This window comes from Phacochoerus africanus, chromosome 12 (assembly GCF_016906955.1).
Source record: "Phacochoerus africanus isolate WHEZ1 chromosome 12, ROS_Pafr_v1, whole genome shotgun sequence".
NCBI classification, from domain to species: domain Eukaryota; kingdom Metazoa; phylum Chordata; class Mammalia; order Artiodactyla; family Suidae; genus Phacochoerus; species Phacochoerus africanus.
Genome location: NC_062555.1, coordinates 22,960,285 through 22,976,457, shown reverse-complemented (window position 1 = coordinate 22,976,457; position 16,173 = coordinate 22,960,285). Strand labels below are relative to the sequence as shown.

Below are 16,173 nucleotides of genomic sequence, written 5' to 3'. Positions count from 1 at the left end.
TAAGGATCCGGCGTTGCCGTGAGCTGTGGTGTAGGCCTATAGCAGCTGTAGCTCCTATTTGACCCCTAGCCTGGGAACTTCCATATGCCCAGGGTGTGGCCCTAAGAAGACAAAAGACACAAACAAAAAACCCCCCAAAACTTGAGGAATGTGTGCATGAACTAGATCTAGGGGAAAGGTGAGCAAGGACCTCATGTTACACCATTCCCATCTGTCTACCCTAAATCCCATCATATTTAACAACCAAGACATAATTCGGGATATTTGAAGGTTACCGCCGAAGTGGTGACGAGCCTGACTCCCCAGCAGCTGTTCCTCTTCCTTCTCCTTCCTAAGCCCTGATTGTGCTCCGTCGCCTACCTTCTTCCACATATGCATCTTCCAGCTTTATGGGAAGCTGACTTCATCCCAACCCCTGGGGGTGGCTTGATTAACCTAAAACAGAGGTCTGGAAACTAAAGCCATCTGTTTTCACAAATAAAATATAATGGCAACACAGCCATGCCTTCAATTTCTAAGTGCCCATGGTTCTTGGGCTACCACGGCAGAGGCCGAGTCCAGGAAGAGTCCACAGCCTGAGCCAATTTACTCTATGGCCCTTTCGTAAGAAGGTCTTTTATTTATTTATTTATTGCTTATTAGGGCCACACCCACTGCATATGGAGGTTCCCAAGCTAGGGGTCTGATTGGAGCTACAGCTGCCAGCCTACAGCCACAGCCACAGGTCCTAGCCACGTCTGGGACCTACACCACAGCTCACAGCACTGCCAGATCCTTAACCCACTGAACGAGGCCAGGGATCAAACCTGCAACCTCATGGTTCCCAGTCGGATTCGTTTCCACTGAGCCACAACGGGAACTCCGTTATTTACTTATTTTTGTCTTTTGTCTTTTTAGGGCCATACCCACGGCATATGGAGGTTCCCAGGTGAGGGGTCCAATTGGAGCTGTAGCCGCCAGCCTACATCAGAGCTACAGCAACATGGGATCCGAGCCGCGACTGCAACCTACACCACAGCTCATGGCAACACCAGATCCTCAACCCACTGAACAGGGCCAGGGATTGAACCTGAAACCTCATGGTTACTAGTTGGGTTCATTAACCACTGAGCCATGACGGGAGCTCCCAAGAAGGTCTTTTAAACTTTGAGCCAAGATCCATTAGTAGGTCATTCAGCATTGCATCTTGAATTCTCGAAATGAAATGGAGTGTAGATAGTAGGGTAAGTGTGACACTTGTTTTAGTTACCTAGACATGTCTGCATAGACTGGATCATGATGTAACCTCCATTTCTTACTGTGGGTAAGGGTTAAAATATTTGGCTTGTAAAACAAAATTGCTTTTGCTTTTCAGCTTCAACCTGGCAATCCCTCTTTTGGGAACCTGTTCCAGCGACACGCTGGCAGAAACAGGAAAGAGGAGCGCACAGGGTTATTCATCAGAGCACCTTCTGTAACAGCAGACGACTAAAGATAACCTGAACGTCATTTAACAGGAAACTGGCTGAATGCATTTTGGCACATCCAACAAGGAGGGCTATTCAGCCGTGAAAAGAAATGAGGACTCTCTCTCTGCTGCTCCAGGGGCTCCACGCTGCACTGCTCAGTGAAGAGAACACTCCAAAGGGAGAGGATGGAAGGAAGAAAGGAAGCATTAGCCCCAAGCAATTTCAGCACCTGACTGGACAACCTCCTCTGGGCGTTAAGGCCTGGGACTAACCCTTGGTAACCCTCTGTTCTGTCATCTGGGCCTTTGAAATTATCCTTCACCAGCCTGTTTCCTGCCTATAGAATCTGGGAAACTAAGAGCCACCTTTCATTTTGTCCTTTTTTTTTGTTTTGTTTTGCTTTTTCAGGCCCACACCCGAGGCATATGGAGGTTCCCTGGCTAGGGGCTGAATTGGAGCTGCAGCTGCCGGCCTACACCACATCCACAGCAACACAGGATCCCAGCCGCATCTGTGACCTACACCACAGCTCACGGCTATGCCAGATCCTTTAACCCACTGAGCAAGACCAGGGATTGCACCTGTGTCCTCAAGGATGCCAGTCAGACTCGTTTCCACTGAGCCACAACGGGAACTCCTCATTTTGTCCTCTCTTCTGTCCCTTTCAGTCCAAGCTGGCAGTGTTTCTGCTAAGGTAACATTCTCAAAGATGTCGAGTCTCCCTGTGCACGCCATGCGATTCACTCTGTTGGAGGAGCGGTTCCTCTACAGGTCATTCCTAAAAATCCCATGTCTGCGCCTGGTTTCTGCCGAGATGACTGAGAGGATCCATGAGTCACCATCTCTTCAGCAGCAGCAAGAGGTCATGTGGTCACGCCCTTGGCCTTCTCGCGACAGTGCGCTGTCCTAACCGTAAGGCCCCTCATTTTACCATCTTTAGCAACCCGGATGGGTTGAGCAATTCCAAATCATCAAGTGCTGATTCCTTTTTTTTGTCTTTTTGCCTTTTCTAGGGCTGCTTGCCGCAGCATGTGGAGGTTCCCAGGCTAGGGGTCAACTCAGAGCTACAGCTGCCAGCCTACGCCAGAGCCACAGCAGCGAGGGATCCGAGCCGAGTCTGCAACCGACACCACAGCTCACGGCAACGCCGGACCCTCAACCCACTGAGCAAGGCCAGGGATTGAACCTGCAACCTCATGGTTCCTGGTTGGATTCGTTAACCACCGCGCCATGATGGGAACTCCCGATTCCTTTTTGACTGAAGGTGTCTTCCCTCAATTTATCTTAATTTTTGCATAAGCCTCAGGAAGCAAGCAGGCCACACCTTGAACACTTTGCTTGGGTATCTCTTCAACTAAACATCTGAGTTGGGTAACATTCAGCTAAGCGCCCTGTCACTATGGGCAGAGATGCCCTTTCCGCCAGTTCCCAACAACGTGTTCCTCGCTGCCTTCTGAGCCCTGACAAGCAGCACCTCTGTTATCGGTAGGTTCCCACTAACAGTCCGCTCAAGGGGAAGCAGGCTTTTTCTATTCAGCCCTCACCTGTCATGGAATTCCAAAACCCCTTCCACATTTTTAAGGCTATTTGTCACAGGAGCACCCCACTTCCAGGTGCCAACATCTTGTACTGGTGCCCCATGGCCGTTTTAACAAATTATCAGAAACTTCATGGCTAAAATAACTCAATTTTTTTTCTCCTACAGTCTAGAGGACCAGGAAGGAGGGTGGAAGGGAGTGGATGTCCAGAAGCCAGTCATCTGTGAACACATTTTGTCTTTTTTCAGATCTGACTTTGGAACCATGGAAAAATTTTATATAACACAAAATTAAACAAGGTAAGCAACCCCCTCCCCCAAGCAAAAAAGGGATAAATGAAGCAAAGGACCCTAACTACGTATTAAGTTGGTGGCATAACCACACAGAAGGAAATTATTCTAATTAACTGTTAAACACTGTTACCTCTACTGAGCCATACTCTCAAAACAGAAAGAACGCAAAAACCTTCACCTCTCCAGTAATCCTACTTTTTTTTTTTTTGGTCTTTTTGCTTTTTCTAGGCCGCTTCCCTCGGCACATGGAGGTTCCCAGGCTAGGGGTCTAATTTGAGCTGTAGCCACCGGCCTACGCCACAGCCACAGCAACCAGGGATCTGAGCTGCATCTGCGACCTACGCCACAGCTCAAGGCAATGCCGGATCCTTATTAACCCACTGAGCAAGGCCAGGGATCCAACCCACAACCTCGTGGTTCCTACTCAGATTTGTTAACCACTGAGGCACGACTGGGAACTCCGAGTAATCCTACTGTTGATGGTAGTGGTTATACTGCTTTCCTCCCTCCCTCCCGTTCTTCCTTCCCCCCCTTCTCGATCCTCCCTCCCTCCCTTTTTTCTTTTTACAGTTGCCCCTGAGGTATATTAAAGGTCCCAGGCTATGGGTCTACACTGTAGCCATAGCAACTCAGGATCTGAGCTGCATCTGCGACCTACACCACAGCTCATGGTGATGCCGGATCCCTAACCCACTGAGTGAGGCCAGGGATTGAACCCGTGTTCTCACGGAGACATCAAGTCCTTAACACCCTGAGCCACACAGGAACTCAGGTACTATTATTCTAAGGCTGTTTCAGGTAAGAAGGCTAAAGCACACGGGGAATTATGTTGTTGTTAAAAACTGGAATTTCATACCTGGCATAGGGGAGATACGGATATACTACCGATGAAGTTAAGTAAAAACCCGATAGCCTAAATTTGAAGTAGGGATATATGAGCCTGTAAAAAAGTCCTATAGCTCTGTCTACTGGAGGAAAAAAAACAAACTCTAGAAACTATCACCAATTCAGTAGCAATGAGCAACCATAATACCCAGATTAAGGTTTCTAAATATTTCCCATTAGAAGGAAACAGTTCTGAGGAAGGAATTACATCGATAAGCGTGAAATGTTTTGTTATATAAAAAAAAAACCACAGGGAGTTCCCGTTGTGGCTCAGTGGTTGATGAATCCAACTAGGAACCATGAGGTTGTGGGTTTGATCCCTGGCCTTGCTCAGCGGGTTAAGGATCTGGCGTCGCTGTGAGCTGTGGTGTAGGTCGCAGATGCGGCTCGTATCCCGCGTTGCTGTGGCTGTGGCGTAGGCTGGTGGCTACAGCTCTGATTTGACCCCTAGCCTGGGAACCTCCATATGCTGCAGGAAGTGGTCCTAGAAAAGGCAAAAAAAAAAAAAACACCAAAAAAAAAAAACCCACACACAAAGGCTATCAAAAATTAATCGGGTCAGGGGTTCCTGCTGTGGCTCAGTGGGTTGAGAATCCAACTAGTAGCCATGAAGATGTAGGTTCGATCCCTGGCCTCACTCAGTGGGCTAAGGATCTGGTGTCTCTGTGGCTGTAGTGTAGATTGAAGATGTGGCTTGGATCTGACCCTTAGCCCTGGAATTTCCATATGCCACAGGTGTGGCCACACAAAGAAAAAAAAAAGAATAGGGTCATGTCAAAAGACTCAGAAGCCATCCTGAATAAGCTCTCATTGATCAAAAAATGGGGCAAGAACCACAACTGCTCTGAACTGAAACATATCAAATATTTTTAACTCTGGGGAGGAGGGGGAATCCATAATTATAACTAAATTTAAAAAAAATGTGTCACCTTTGGAGATTGCTAAAGAACTGTCCCAGGAGTCCCAAGACTATCTCCAGTTTAGACAATTTACTAAGAGGACTCACAGAACCCAGCATATCATTGTGTTCACAGGTATGATTTATTATGGTGAAAAGATACAGACCAAAACTAGCAAGGGAAAAGGCATACACCCTCAACAGTCCTCTCCCAGCAGAGTCACGTGGGACACATTTAATCACCCTGTCAGGAGTGTGACAACACATGGGAAGTGCCATTAGGGACCCAGCATCGAAGGTTTTTATTTGGGCCTGGTCACGCAGGCACCCTCCCCTAGCATGTACCCAAACCTCAGGCTCCCAGAACCAGAGCAGGTGTTTAGTACAAATCACACCGTTGTACAGACAGTTCAGGCGCAGTGAGGCACTCACATCTGTGGGAACCTGGGGGTGGTGGGAACCTTCCTAAAAGTTAAGTACTCGGATGCAGCCAAAGGCGACTTGTACGCAGGCCTTTTCAAGGAGGCAGTCTTCAGCTTGCTTTGTTAACTTTTCTTTTTTTGTCTTTTGTCCTTTTAGAGCCGCACCTGTGGCATGTGGAGGTGCCCAGGCTAGGGGTCTAATCGGATGTGCAGCCACCAGCCTATACCACAGCCAGAGCAACGCGGGATCCGAGCCGCATCTGCGACCCACACCACAGCTCACGGCAACGCTGGATCCTCAACCCACCGAGCAAGGCCGGGGATCGAACCTGTGACCTCATGGTTCCTAGTTGGATTCGTTTCCGCTGTGCCACAACGGGAACTCCAGCTTCACGAACTTTTTTTTTGCCCAGGCCATCTCCTCCGCCAAACTGTCATCACGGCAGGAATCATCACATGGCCCCAAGCAGCAGCGAGACCACCCTGAAGTAGTGCCGTCAGGTATGGCCACTTGCTAGGACACACAGGATTCGGCATGTGGTCACACTGATGGCTATGACTCCCGGCAGCAGAAGATATAAGACAAAATCAGCCATGGAAGAAAAGGCACATGGGGCAAAGTCTGGAGGAAACCAAGAGGTAAGCTGTCACGTGTCCTCTCCTTGAAAGAAGATCACATAGGACACGCTTACCTCCCCCAGCAATAAGCCGTGACAATACGTGTGAAATGCTGTCCACCAGGGTCCGAGACTCCTTAGAGTCTCAGTGCCCAAGGGTTTTTGCTGGGAACCAGTCACATGGGCACCCTGGGCCTAGAAGGCACCAAAATCCCCAATTCCCAGAGGGAAAGCAAATGTTCCGCACAAACCCAACTCCACAAACAGGTCAGGCACCAGGAGCCACTCTTCTCCGTTCTGGGAATGGTGGGCATCTTCCTGAAATCCAAGTTCCCAGAAGCCAGCCAAGGGCCAACCCTGCAGGCAGACCTTCCGAAGGACGGCAGGCTGAGGCCTGCTATGGCAACGTGTTTTCCACACAGCACAGGAGCCAGTTCTTTTTGCTGAAGACTGGTGAGTAACAAGAGAACCAAGGCATCTCTCCTACCTTTCCTATGAGACTAAACCTCAGGGTAACCAGGGGAAGGGTCTTTATGCAGATCCTGACTCAAACAAGGTGTTAAAAAATTAGGACAATTGGGAAAATTTCAACATCGTATGTCTGAATAATAGTAAGAAATGGATGTTATATTTTTAGGTCTGATAACATATTGTAGTCATGTATGTTAAAAAGAATCCTTGTGTTTAGAGGTACGAAGTAAACTATTTACAACTGAAATGAAGTAACACCTGGGATTTGTTTCAAAGTAATCTAGGGATTTGAGTGTTATTTCAGAATGGGTCCTTTATGGATGAAACAAAATTAGCCATGAATTAATAATTTTTGAAGGTGACAGGTATATAGGGGCTCAGTATACTATTTTCTCTACTTTTATTCAGGCCATGGGTTTTCCACTGAAAATATTAATCTGCAGAAGGTATTTATACCAGTGGCCTTTAGAAACAGAAATGTTATCCTTTCTGCTAGTGGCGGGTTATAGATGGGCATTTGACCCAGTTCTGACCATGAAACACGACCCACTTTGGAAAAGGTGGAAGTCCTGAAAAAGTCTGTTTCTCAGGGAGAAGTAAAGGGGGAGACAGAGCTTTCCTCTGGAGGCTCTTGAGTCAGGATATGGTGCCTAAAATTGCTGCAACTACCTGAAGACCATCAAGGGAGCTGCCCCAGGGAAGAGCCAACTCAATATCCTAAGGATGGCAGCTCAGAGAGAGAAAGCCCTCAGGTCATGGCTACCACATGATGTTGTTGAGACACTGACCACACTGGTGTGGAGCCTGCCTTATTCTGAACTTCTTGTTCTGTGAGATACAACATTTCCTCATTGTTCAAGCCAATGCGAATCAGATTTGAATGCATGTAACCTATAGAGTAGGGGCTGGCAAATTTTAGAAAGAGCCAGTCAGCAAATATTTGAGCTTAGCAGACCATTTGGTTTCTCTCACAGCTACTTAACTCTGCTGTTGCAGCTTGAAAGCAGTAAAGAGGAAAGGTTAAAATACAAAATGAAAAAAAGGAGCATGGGTGTGTTCCAATCAAGTTTTATGGATGGTGAAATGTGAATTTCATATAATTTGTACATGTCACCATACAGTCCTCTTCTGACCTGCTCCCAACCATCTTTTGCTTTTAGGCCCTATAAAAACAGGTGGTAGGCTGGTGTCGGAGCACAGGATGCAGTGGTGTTTTCTGTACAGAAGAGCATCTGAACTGATAACTGTGATGACAAATGATGAAAGTCCTTAGACTTGTTGGGACAATGTTGAATAACAGAGTACGTATATCAACAATTAATTATGAGTAGCTACAGTTTTGTCTATCTATAACTGGTTCTATGAAACATAGATAATGTTGCCAAAGATACAAAAAAGCACACTAGATTTAGTAACTTTTTAAGAGTGTCTGACATTAAATTGGTTTGCCCTGACTATAAAGAGTTTACTAAAAATAGCCCTTACCTCCTTCACCATGCAGAATTCTAGGCTTAGGTCCATCACTTAACTTCTGAGTCTTAGTTTCTTTAACAACTCAGCACTCATATGGGGTGAAAGCATGAAAACTGTGACCTAAAAAGATGTCTCCAGGGACATCTGGTCATCTAAAATCGCTCCTTAGGGCCTCAACTCTAACATGATTTTAGGGTTAGACAGGGCTGACATGGTGCTAGAGATGCTTGGTAAAACTGTTAATTAATTTGAGAGAATAAACCAGAACCAGGAGAAGTAACGATAAAGTATAAACTAAGCACTAAATTCAGTGGTCAGGATCTGGCCTCAGTTTTCCCTAACAATCTTCAGAAGTCATTTTTGCACTCAGGGCCTGTTTCTTAGATTAGGTGCTGTCTAAAATCGCTGCTCATTTTAACCTTCTACTGGCTGGTCTCGGAACACATTCCCTACAAATGTAACATCCAGGCCAAGGCAGCTGAGCACCGCCTTCCCTCTTCCCTCAATCAGCTCAGTGCCCTCCACGGCAGACGTGCATCCGAAGGACTGGTTAGTGACGACGTCTCCGACTTTTGTGGTCCTGTGAATCATCTGTCAGGTTAAAATGAAGATTCTGACTCTGTACTTCCCACGGTGGGACAGAGACGATGTATATCTTACCAATTCCTATGTGATGCTCTGATACTGCTGGTCCTCAAAAAATAATTTGAGAAGCACAGCAAGAGTTTGCTGTCCTCTTTGAAAGCTGTGCTATGGAAGCTGAAAGGGGAGGGAAAAGGGCCGGGAGCTGCGAGCTCCACTGAGGAGGTCACCGAGGTCACCGAAGCGGCGGTGCATCCTCTCCTTCACACGTTTCACAATTTCTGTGGTGCCTGCGGCGGCCACTGCAACCACCTGCTAAAGGTCAGAAGGCTGGGAAGCTGTTTCAGGTGCTATTTAATTCTCTAGATCTTATAATCTCTTGCTTTCTTCTCTCCATTTTCTTTTTTAAGGTCCTTTAATTTGGATCTCATTTTGGTCTTCTGCTTGGGATTCAAGAATTGGGAAGGCAAGTAAGTGTCCGTCTGAAAAATTTGGCACGGTAAAATTAAGACAGGAGAAATGGGAGTTCCCATCGTGGCGCAGTGGTTAACGAATCCGACTAGGAACCATGAGGTTGCGGGTTCAGTCCCTGCCCTTGCTCAGTGGGTCAACAATCCAGCGTTGCCGTGAGCTGTGGTGTAGGTTGCAGATGCGGCTCGGATCCTGTTTTGCTGTGGCTCTGGTGTAGGCCGGTGGCTACAGCTCCGATTCGACCTCTAGCCTGGGAACCTCCATATGCAGCAGGAGTGGCCCAAGAAATAGCAAAAAAAAAAAAATAAATAAAAAAAATAAAAAGACAGGAGAAATGAATTACTTATTAATGAGCCAGAAAAAAAATTCAAGTTGCCACTAAAATTTAGGAAAAGAGAAATCTTAGTGGCTAAGAAGTAGAAATCACTTAGGTCTTATTTACTATTTTAATTTTTAAAATATTTTCTTTCCCAATATCCAAGGCATTAATTTTTTAAAAGTGAAAGTGTAACACTGAGAAATTAGAGTAAGAAGAGACTCATTATTTGTACTCACTCTACTCACTGCATGAACAGAATTACAAAACTGTGCTGACTCTATAAAGTTATCAACTTTGGAAAGGTCATGCCTATAAAAGAAACATCCTATCTTACACAATATAAATCATCAGAAAAAAAGACTGATTAAATAGAATAGTAAGCATACTGGTCAATGCTATTTATTTGAAGAACTTTTAAAATAAAATATAACTTACCTCTGATAAAGCCGAAGAAAAATGATTGCAGTTTTTATGCATCAAATGATAGGCATTGCCTTTGTATTCTTTTCCCAATTCTTCTACAATTTTTTCTATATCATCTTCTAGGAAGTCAGTGCTCCCCAAAACAACAGCTTCTCTTAAAGAACAAAAGGAAAAAAAAAAGGAAAAAAAGGATATAGTTGCGTGAGTTACAGGTGGTGTAGGCACGCTTAAAGACGTGCTTATTTCCAAGAGTGTTATGACTGATGTAACAAAACGGGGTTAAGGTAATAAGACTAAAATGTAAAGGAGATACTTTAATAATTTCAGTTATTTTTAGTTTCTACTTTTTAAAAGCAATAAACTCAAGTACACTACTTCTAAATAATGTACATGCAAAATAAGTCATTGTTAAACAGTGTCATTATATAACAAATGCAGTATCATAGTTATTTTTATTACTGTTGCACTGGGAGTTACATTATTAGAGAACCAGATCCATGCTGCAAATATTCTTGCTTAACTGCACTCGCCATCAAGTGGGTGGTCACATTCTCACTTAGAAGTAATCTTTAAGTTATCTGCCACTGGGCTGCAGTGAGATGAACTATCAAATGACTAATTTTTGAAAAAGCATTATAAAACCAAATCCCTCCAAAACAGTAACCAAACCAAAAAACAAACCAACCTCTCACCTCCACCACCCCCAAACTACTACCCTGGAAATGCAACAGACATTATTCAGTAGAAAGTAGAATTTTAGCCAGATACAACTTAGGCATCCAAGAAAGCTAAAAACACTTTAAAAATCCTTTTATCTAGCAGTTTTTGACAAAAGGGAGCCTAAAGAATGGCTGGCATTAGAGCACTCCTGCATGTAAATATTTCAAATTATCTATAGGGAACCATTAACTTACTAGTGATATTAAAAAGGTATAGAGCTCTCTATTGAATTTCAGTGTTTATGACTTCATTTCACTATTTTTCACCTGGCAAGTTGAACTACTACAGGCCTAAAAGTTTAAAGATCCTTTTAAGATTCTCAACATCACTTTAAATAGAAAACTTAATTAAGGAATGAAATTTGATTATTAGCATTCAGGTTCTCAGTGGCGTTTCCTAAGGCTCCAGAGTACACTCACACCCAGACGTTTTAAGGTTATCAATACATGTTAATACATGCACCTTAACAGCTAATCTATTCAAATTATTTGAGTTTAGTTATTTCAAGTTTATGTCTTTTATTTTTTTTGGGGGGGGGGGGGTCTTTTTAGGGCCGCAGCCACAGCATATGGAGGTTCCCAGGCTAGGGGTCGAATCGGAGCTGCAGCTGCCAGCCTACCCCACAGCCACAGCAATGCGGGATCTGAGCCACATCTTTGACTTACACCACGGCTCATGGCAAGGCTGGATCCTTTAACCCACTGGGCGAGGCCAGGGATCGAACCTGCGTCCTCAAGGATACTGGTCAGATTCGTTTCTGCTGAGCGCAATGGGAACTCCTATTTCAAGTTTATAAACAATGTTCCTTTCATTGGGCAAATGAAGGGATTTTCAAGAACGTGAGGAAGGTCACAATAAAACTTTGCTCCATCTCCCCCCCAAAATAGAAGACTGAGGGGAAGCAATCATTAGATAGGAATGTTTTCTGAAGCAGAATCATATACCAAGGTAAAACCATTTTAAAGTAGAATAACTTTTGTGGGGGCTGAATAAGAGCAACAGACTAGCTTATTTCAGGCACTTTACCTGGCTGATTACTATCGTCACACAACAACTTAGGTAGATTTGATTTTAAAGTGTCAGCAACTAAAACAATGTTAAAGAAACATTTTAATTTCCTAGATGTTAATCTACAGGATGAATTCTGTATGCCTGAAAACAAGCTTTGGCACCTAAGACAGTGTAATAAAAATTATCCTCCCTACTTACTTAAATTTAAATGTTTCTCCTAGTTCAGAAGCATTTCCTGGGGAAATTTCAAATATTCCAGAAAAGGGGTAAGGATGGCCACCATAAGCAAATTCTGAAAAGAGAAAACTCATGATTTTTAGTATTTATCACATAAAATTTAACCAGTATGCTGAATTAGCTTTAATAAATGATGAGGATAATAATGATGATACCATCTAAGTATTTTTCAGTTTATTAATGCTTTCACAAATATTTCATTTAGTATTTTATTCTACTACTTGAATAGAATAGTTGATGTAAGAGACTTGAAACTCTAATAACAAAAGACACTCAAAGGTAATCCTGATTTGTATATTTATTTATTCTGGCTGGAGGAGAGTGACTAACACTCAAAGACCCGCGTGTTTATCGATCATGCTCAAGTAAGTAGGTGGGTGCTTCAGTGGTTTGCCACTTTCTAACTTCAAGTGACCAAATTTCAAACTTGAACTTTACTGGAAAAACTGTCTAATAACCATGAGTTTTCATGGTTCCTGGGATGAAGATTCTTGGCTTATCTTTGGCTAAGAGTGAAACATTAGCAAACCTGAAAAACTGAATTCAATTCCTCTCATTCAAGAAAAGACAAGCTGCAAAATTAACACATATACACACACTCCACAGCACATCTTTAAGCTAGAAGAGAACTACAGTGAATGTATTTCCAGGCTCATCAGATATAAACTCTCATCCAGCACAAAAATGGAGAATGGTTTCAAATCAGGAAGGAACTAAAATTTCTGGCTACAATTCTGACACGAGATACTTAGATATTTAGGTGGCAAATCTTAGTAGATTTAAAGAATTCCAAACAATTGCTTAAATTAATCTCATCACTTAGAATTTATTAAATGTAATCTTTTAAGGTCTTAGAACAAAACATGGGAAAGAATAAGGCAATTCTAACCTTACTTCTGATTCAGATCTTTCAAAAAAAGAAGCAAAATGTAGAATAAGAAAGTGTTCAGCATTAAATTCTGAAATATACATTAAAAAATTTTAATGGAGAATTTTATAAAACATTGTAGATAAGGTTAGATAGCCATGGCAAGATCATATTTAGATTTTTAATGTCTCAATTATAGCAAGGAAAGTGTAGGCCCACTTGTTCTTCTATTCAAGAAACAATTCACTTTTAGGAATGTATCTGGCCCTGGCCTTGCTGTTCTGAAACATATTTCTAATTATTCCTAAGTCATTTTCTGAATGGGAACAATGATCAGGCAGGTAAAAGGATAACGGGTTAGTATATGACACAGGGTCAGGTCCTAGTTCTGCTAATTATTTGCAGTAGCACTTTCAGCAGGTCTGAGTTTCAGTTTCATCTGAAAAATGCTCCCATCTACCTCAGACCGGCATGGTCATGTCGTACAAAACTTGGTGGTACTTTTAAAAACTGTAACACAACATACAAATTCAGGTAAAAAGGAATGTATACGCCAACTGTGGCAAAAGCCAAGTCAAACAGGGAGCAAAGCCACCCATATCAATACTCTAACCACTGAAACTTTCTGTGGGAACTTCACTGCTTTGGGGGATTATTTGGTAGATGCAGTCTTCCAAGTACAACAGAACTTAACATGGTAGATCTTTACAGCACTGCACCCAGAAACAGCTAATTCAACCTATAAAAAAGGGATAGAAAAACACCACACTAACGTATTCAAGTAAATGAGCCTTTTCTTTGTATCAGCCAAAGCTGGTATGCAGTCCTCAGGGGTAACTGGGAGTAAGGTGCAATGCCATAGGCTTAGAGGCCACCAAGACTGCCCAGCTGAAGCAGACAGAAGCATTGGTGCTATACGGTAGTTTATACGCAAACGAGTATATTACTACAACCTTGATGAAATGAGCCATGTCATCTGTTTTACACAGACTATTACTACCTACAACTTGATCAGATTATCTTGTACTGAGAGAGAATGAGAACAAAGGAAAAGTTGTGGAAACAGAGCTGCTTGGTTTGAGTGGTTCTAGTTATGCTTATCATAGTGAAAGGTAATAAAGAATAAAAAGGGCTGAGTTAGTGACAAAGGCCATCAATCCTGAGCAAAAAGCTAGATGTCATCAAAGGCAGGATTTGCTCAGAGATATTTTAAAACTATCCCTATGTACTTACAGGTCTACAAAAACAAATTTATTACTGAAATTCCCTCAGGAAATTGGTATTACAAGTTTGACACTCTAGCATTAATCCTTTTCCAACCAAAACCATTGTTTTTATCATACTATTTCTCCTTTTTTTTTTTTTTTTTTGCCATTTCTTGGGCTGCTCCTGCAGCATACGGAGGTTCCCAGGCTAGGGGTCTCATTGGAGCTGTAGCCACAGGCCTACGCCAGAGCCACAGCAACACGGGATCTGAGCCGCATCTGCAACCTACACCACAGCTCACGGCATCGCTGGATCCTTAACCCACTGAGCAAGGCCAGGGATCGAACCTGCAACCTCATGGTTCCTAGTCGGATTTGTTAACCACTGAGCCATGACGGGAACTCTTTACTTTTTTATTTTTTATTTTTTGCTTTTTTAGGGCCGTACCTGTGATATATGGAAGTTCCCAAGCTAGGGGTGGAATTGGAACTGTAGCTGCCGGCCTACACCACAGCCACAGCAACATGGGATCGGAACCACGTCTGCGACCTACACCACAACTCACGGCAACGTGGATCCTTAACCCGCTGAGCAAGGCCAGGGATTGAACCCACGTCCTCATGGATACTAGTCAGATTCGTTTCCGCTGAGCCACAACGGGAACTATTTTTTGAAGTTCAAGGTTTCTTAGGAAGGTCAATATATATAAAAGTGAAATGGTCATGGTATAACAATCTCAAAAGGAAAATATTTTTTAAGACAGTATTTAGAAGAAAAGAAAACCAAATCAATGCACACCCATGTACTCTGAGTACTCTCTCCCCAAATACATTTAATTTAGGGCATTTTTCTGAAATACAAATATAAACAAATACAGGGAGATTTTCATCTACTTTCTACAATAAAGCATGAAAGTGCATTAAAAAAAAAAGAGGAAGAGCTGTTTTCATGATTTTACAACTCTTTTTAAAGGAGAAAAATCTTCAGAAAGTGCATTTAGACTGTGTGTACACATACCTCTGCCATATACTTCAATTCCTGAATGAAAAACTCCAATTCCGATGGATGAGGTGTACTCGTTCATCCAGTACTGAGGGGAAAAAAGATTCAGAATATTTGTTCATTTACAATTCAACTCCACATTATTAGAGGCTACAGCTGCCCAAGTCCTTCACTGAATATTGAGGCCTTTCTAACCGCATTTCTTGGTACTCTCCTTACAGCTCCGAAACTCCGTCACGCCCCCCTCACTCCTGTCTCTGTGCCTTTGCTTGTGCCATGTACCAACATGAAATGCCTTCCAGGTCCAAATGAATGTCTCAAATTATGCATAAACCAGAAGATCTAAACCTGGTTAGGTCGGGGGGAAAAAATGATATAAAACCTCTTCTGTTAGTAACTTAAAAAAAAATCACATATAATGTCTGCATTTGTACCTATCTTTCTTCTATCTTCAGTGTTTCCTTTTATTCGCTGGTGTGCTCCCTGAAGACAGGGGTAGTTTATTCTTTTTCAAAAACATCTGGCATATATGTATGTCCTGGTTCAGCTCAAAGTTTGATAATGATAATATAGGAATAAATAATATGAGGAGCAAAAGTTAGAACAATCTTCTTACCGTTGGCCTCAAGAAAAACTCCCAGAAGAAGGTAATATCTGAACTGAGTTCTTAGGAACAGATGAGAGGTGGGAGGGGTGAAGTGTGTGTGAGTGAGTGTGTGTGTGTGTGTGTGGGTGGGTGGCAGGTGCGGGGGGATGAGAAGAAATGCAGGCCGAGGGAAGGGGGCGGACACAGGTAATGTGATGCGAAATCATGTGAGGAGACTGTGAGAGGAGTCTGGGTGGAGTGAGGAGGGTTCCATCTAGAAGGTAAAACAAGTTCATAATAGCAAACATTTTAGTAACACTGAGTAGTGTTACAAATCTATTCTATTTCTCACTGGTTAAAGGGCAGATACTTTGTCTTTAATTTTTCTAGGTTTATTCAAGGTCCCCCCCCCCCGCCCCGCCTTTTGGGCTACACCTGGGCCAGGGATGGAATTAGAGCTATAGTTCAGCAATGTGGGATCCTTCACCTGCTGAGCCACAGTGGGAACGCCAAAGCCTTTTATTTATTTATTTATTGGCCACACCCATGACATGTAGAATTTCCTGGGCCAGGGATCCAATCCACACCACAGCAGCTCCCCAAGCTGCTGCAGTTACAACGTTGGATCCCTAACCCGCTATGCCCAAAGGGAACTCCTCAAGTTTTAACCTTGGCTCCAGACCCCTAGACAGTTTCTCCCAGA

At 43.3% G+C, this 16,173-nt stretch overlaps 1 protein-coding gene across 3 annotated transcripts in view; it reads right to left on the bottom strand.

Annotated features, from left to right (window-relative positions):
• Window positions 1-16,173, bottom strand: part of DESI2 (desumoylating isopeptidase 2) — a 50,283-nt gene that overhangs the window by 4,640 nt on the left and 29,470 nt on the right. For all 3 annotated transcript variants that reach the window (XM_047754668.1, XM_047754670.1, XM_047754669.1), the window contains exons 2-4: window positions 14,900-14,972; window positions 11,770-11,863; window positions 9,853-9,994 (exon numbers count right to left, since the gene is read on the bottom strand). In XM_047754668.1, coding sequence (XP_047610624.1) covers window positions 9,853-9,994; window positions 11,770-11,863; window positions 14,900-14,972 — 309 coding nt within the window. The remainder of the gene's footprint in view (window positions 1-9,852; window positions 9,995-11,769; window positions 11,864-14,899; window positions 14,973-16,173) is intronic.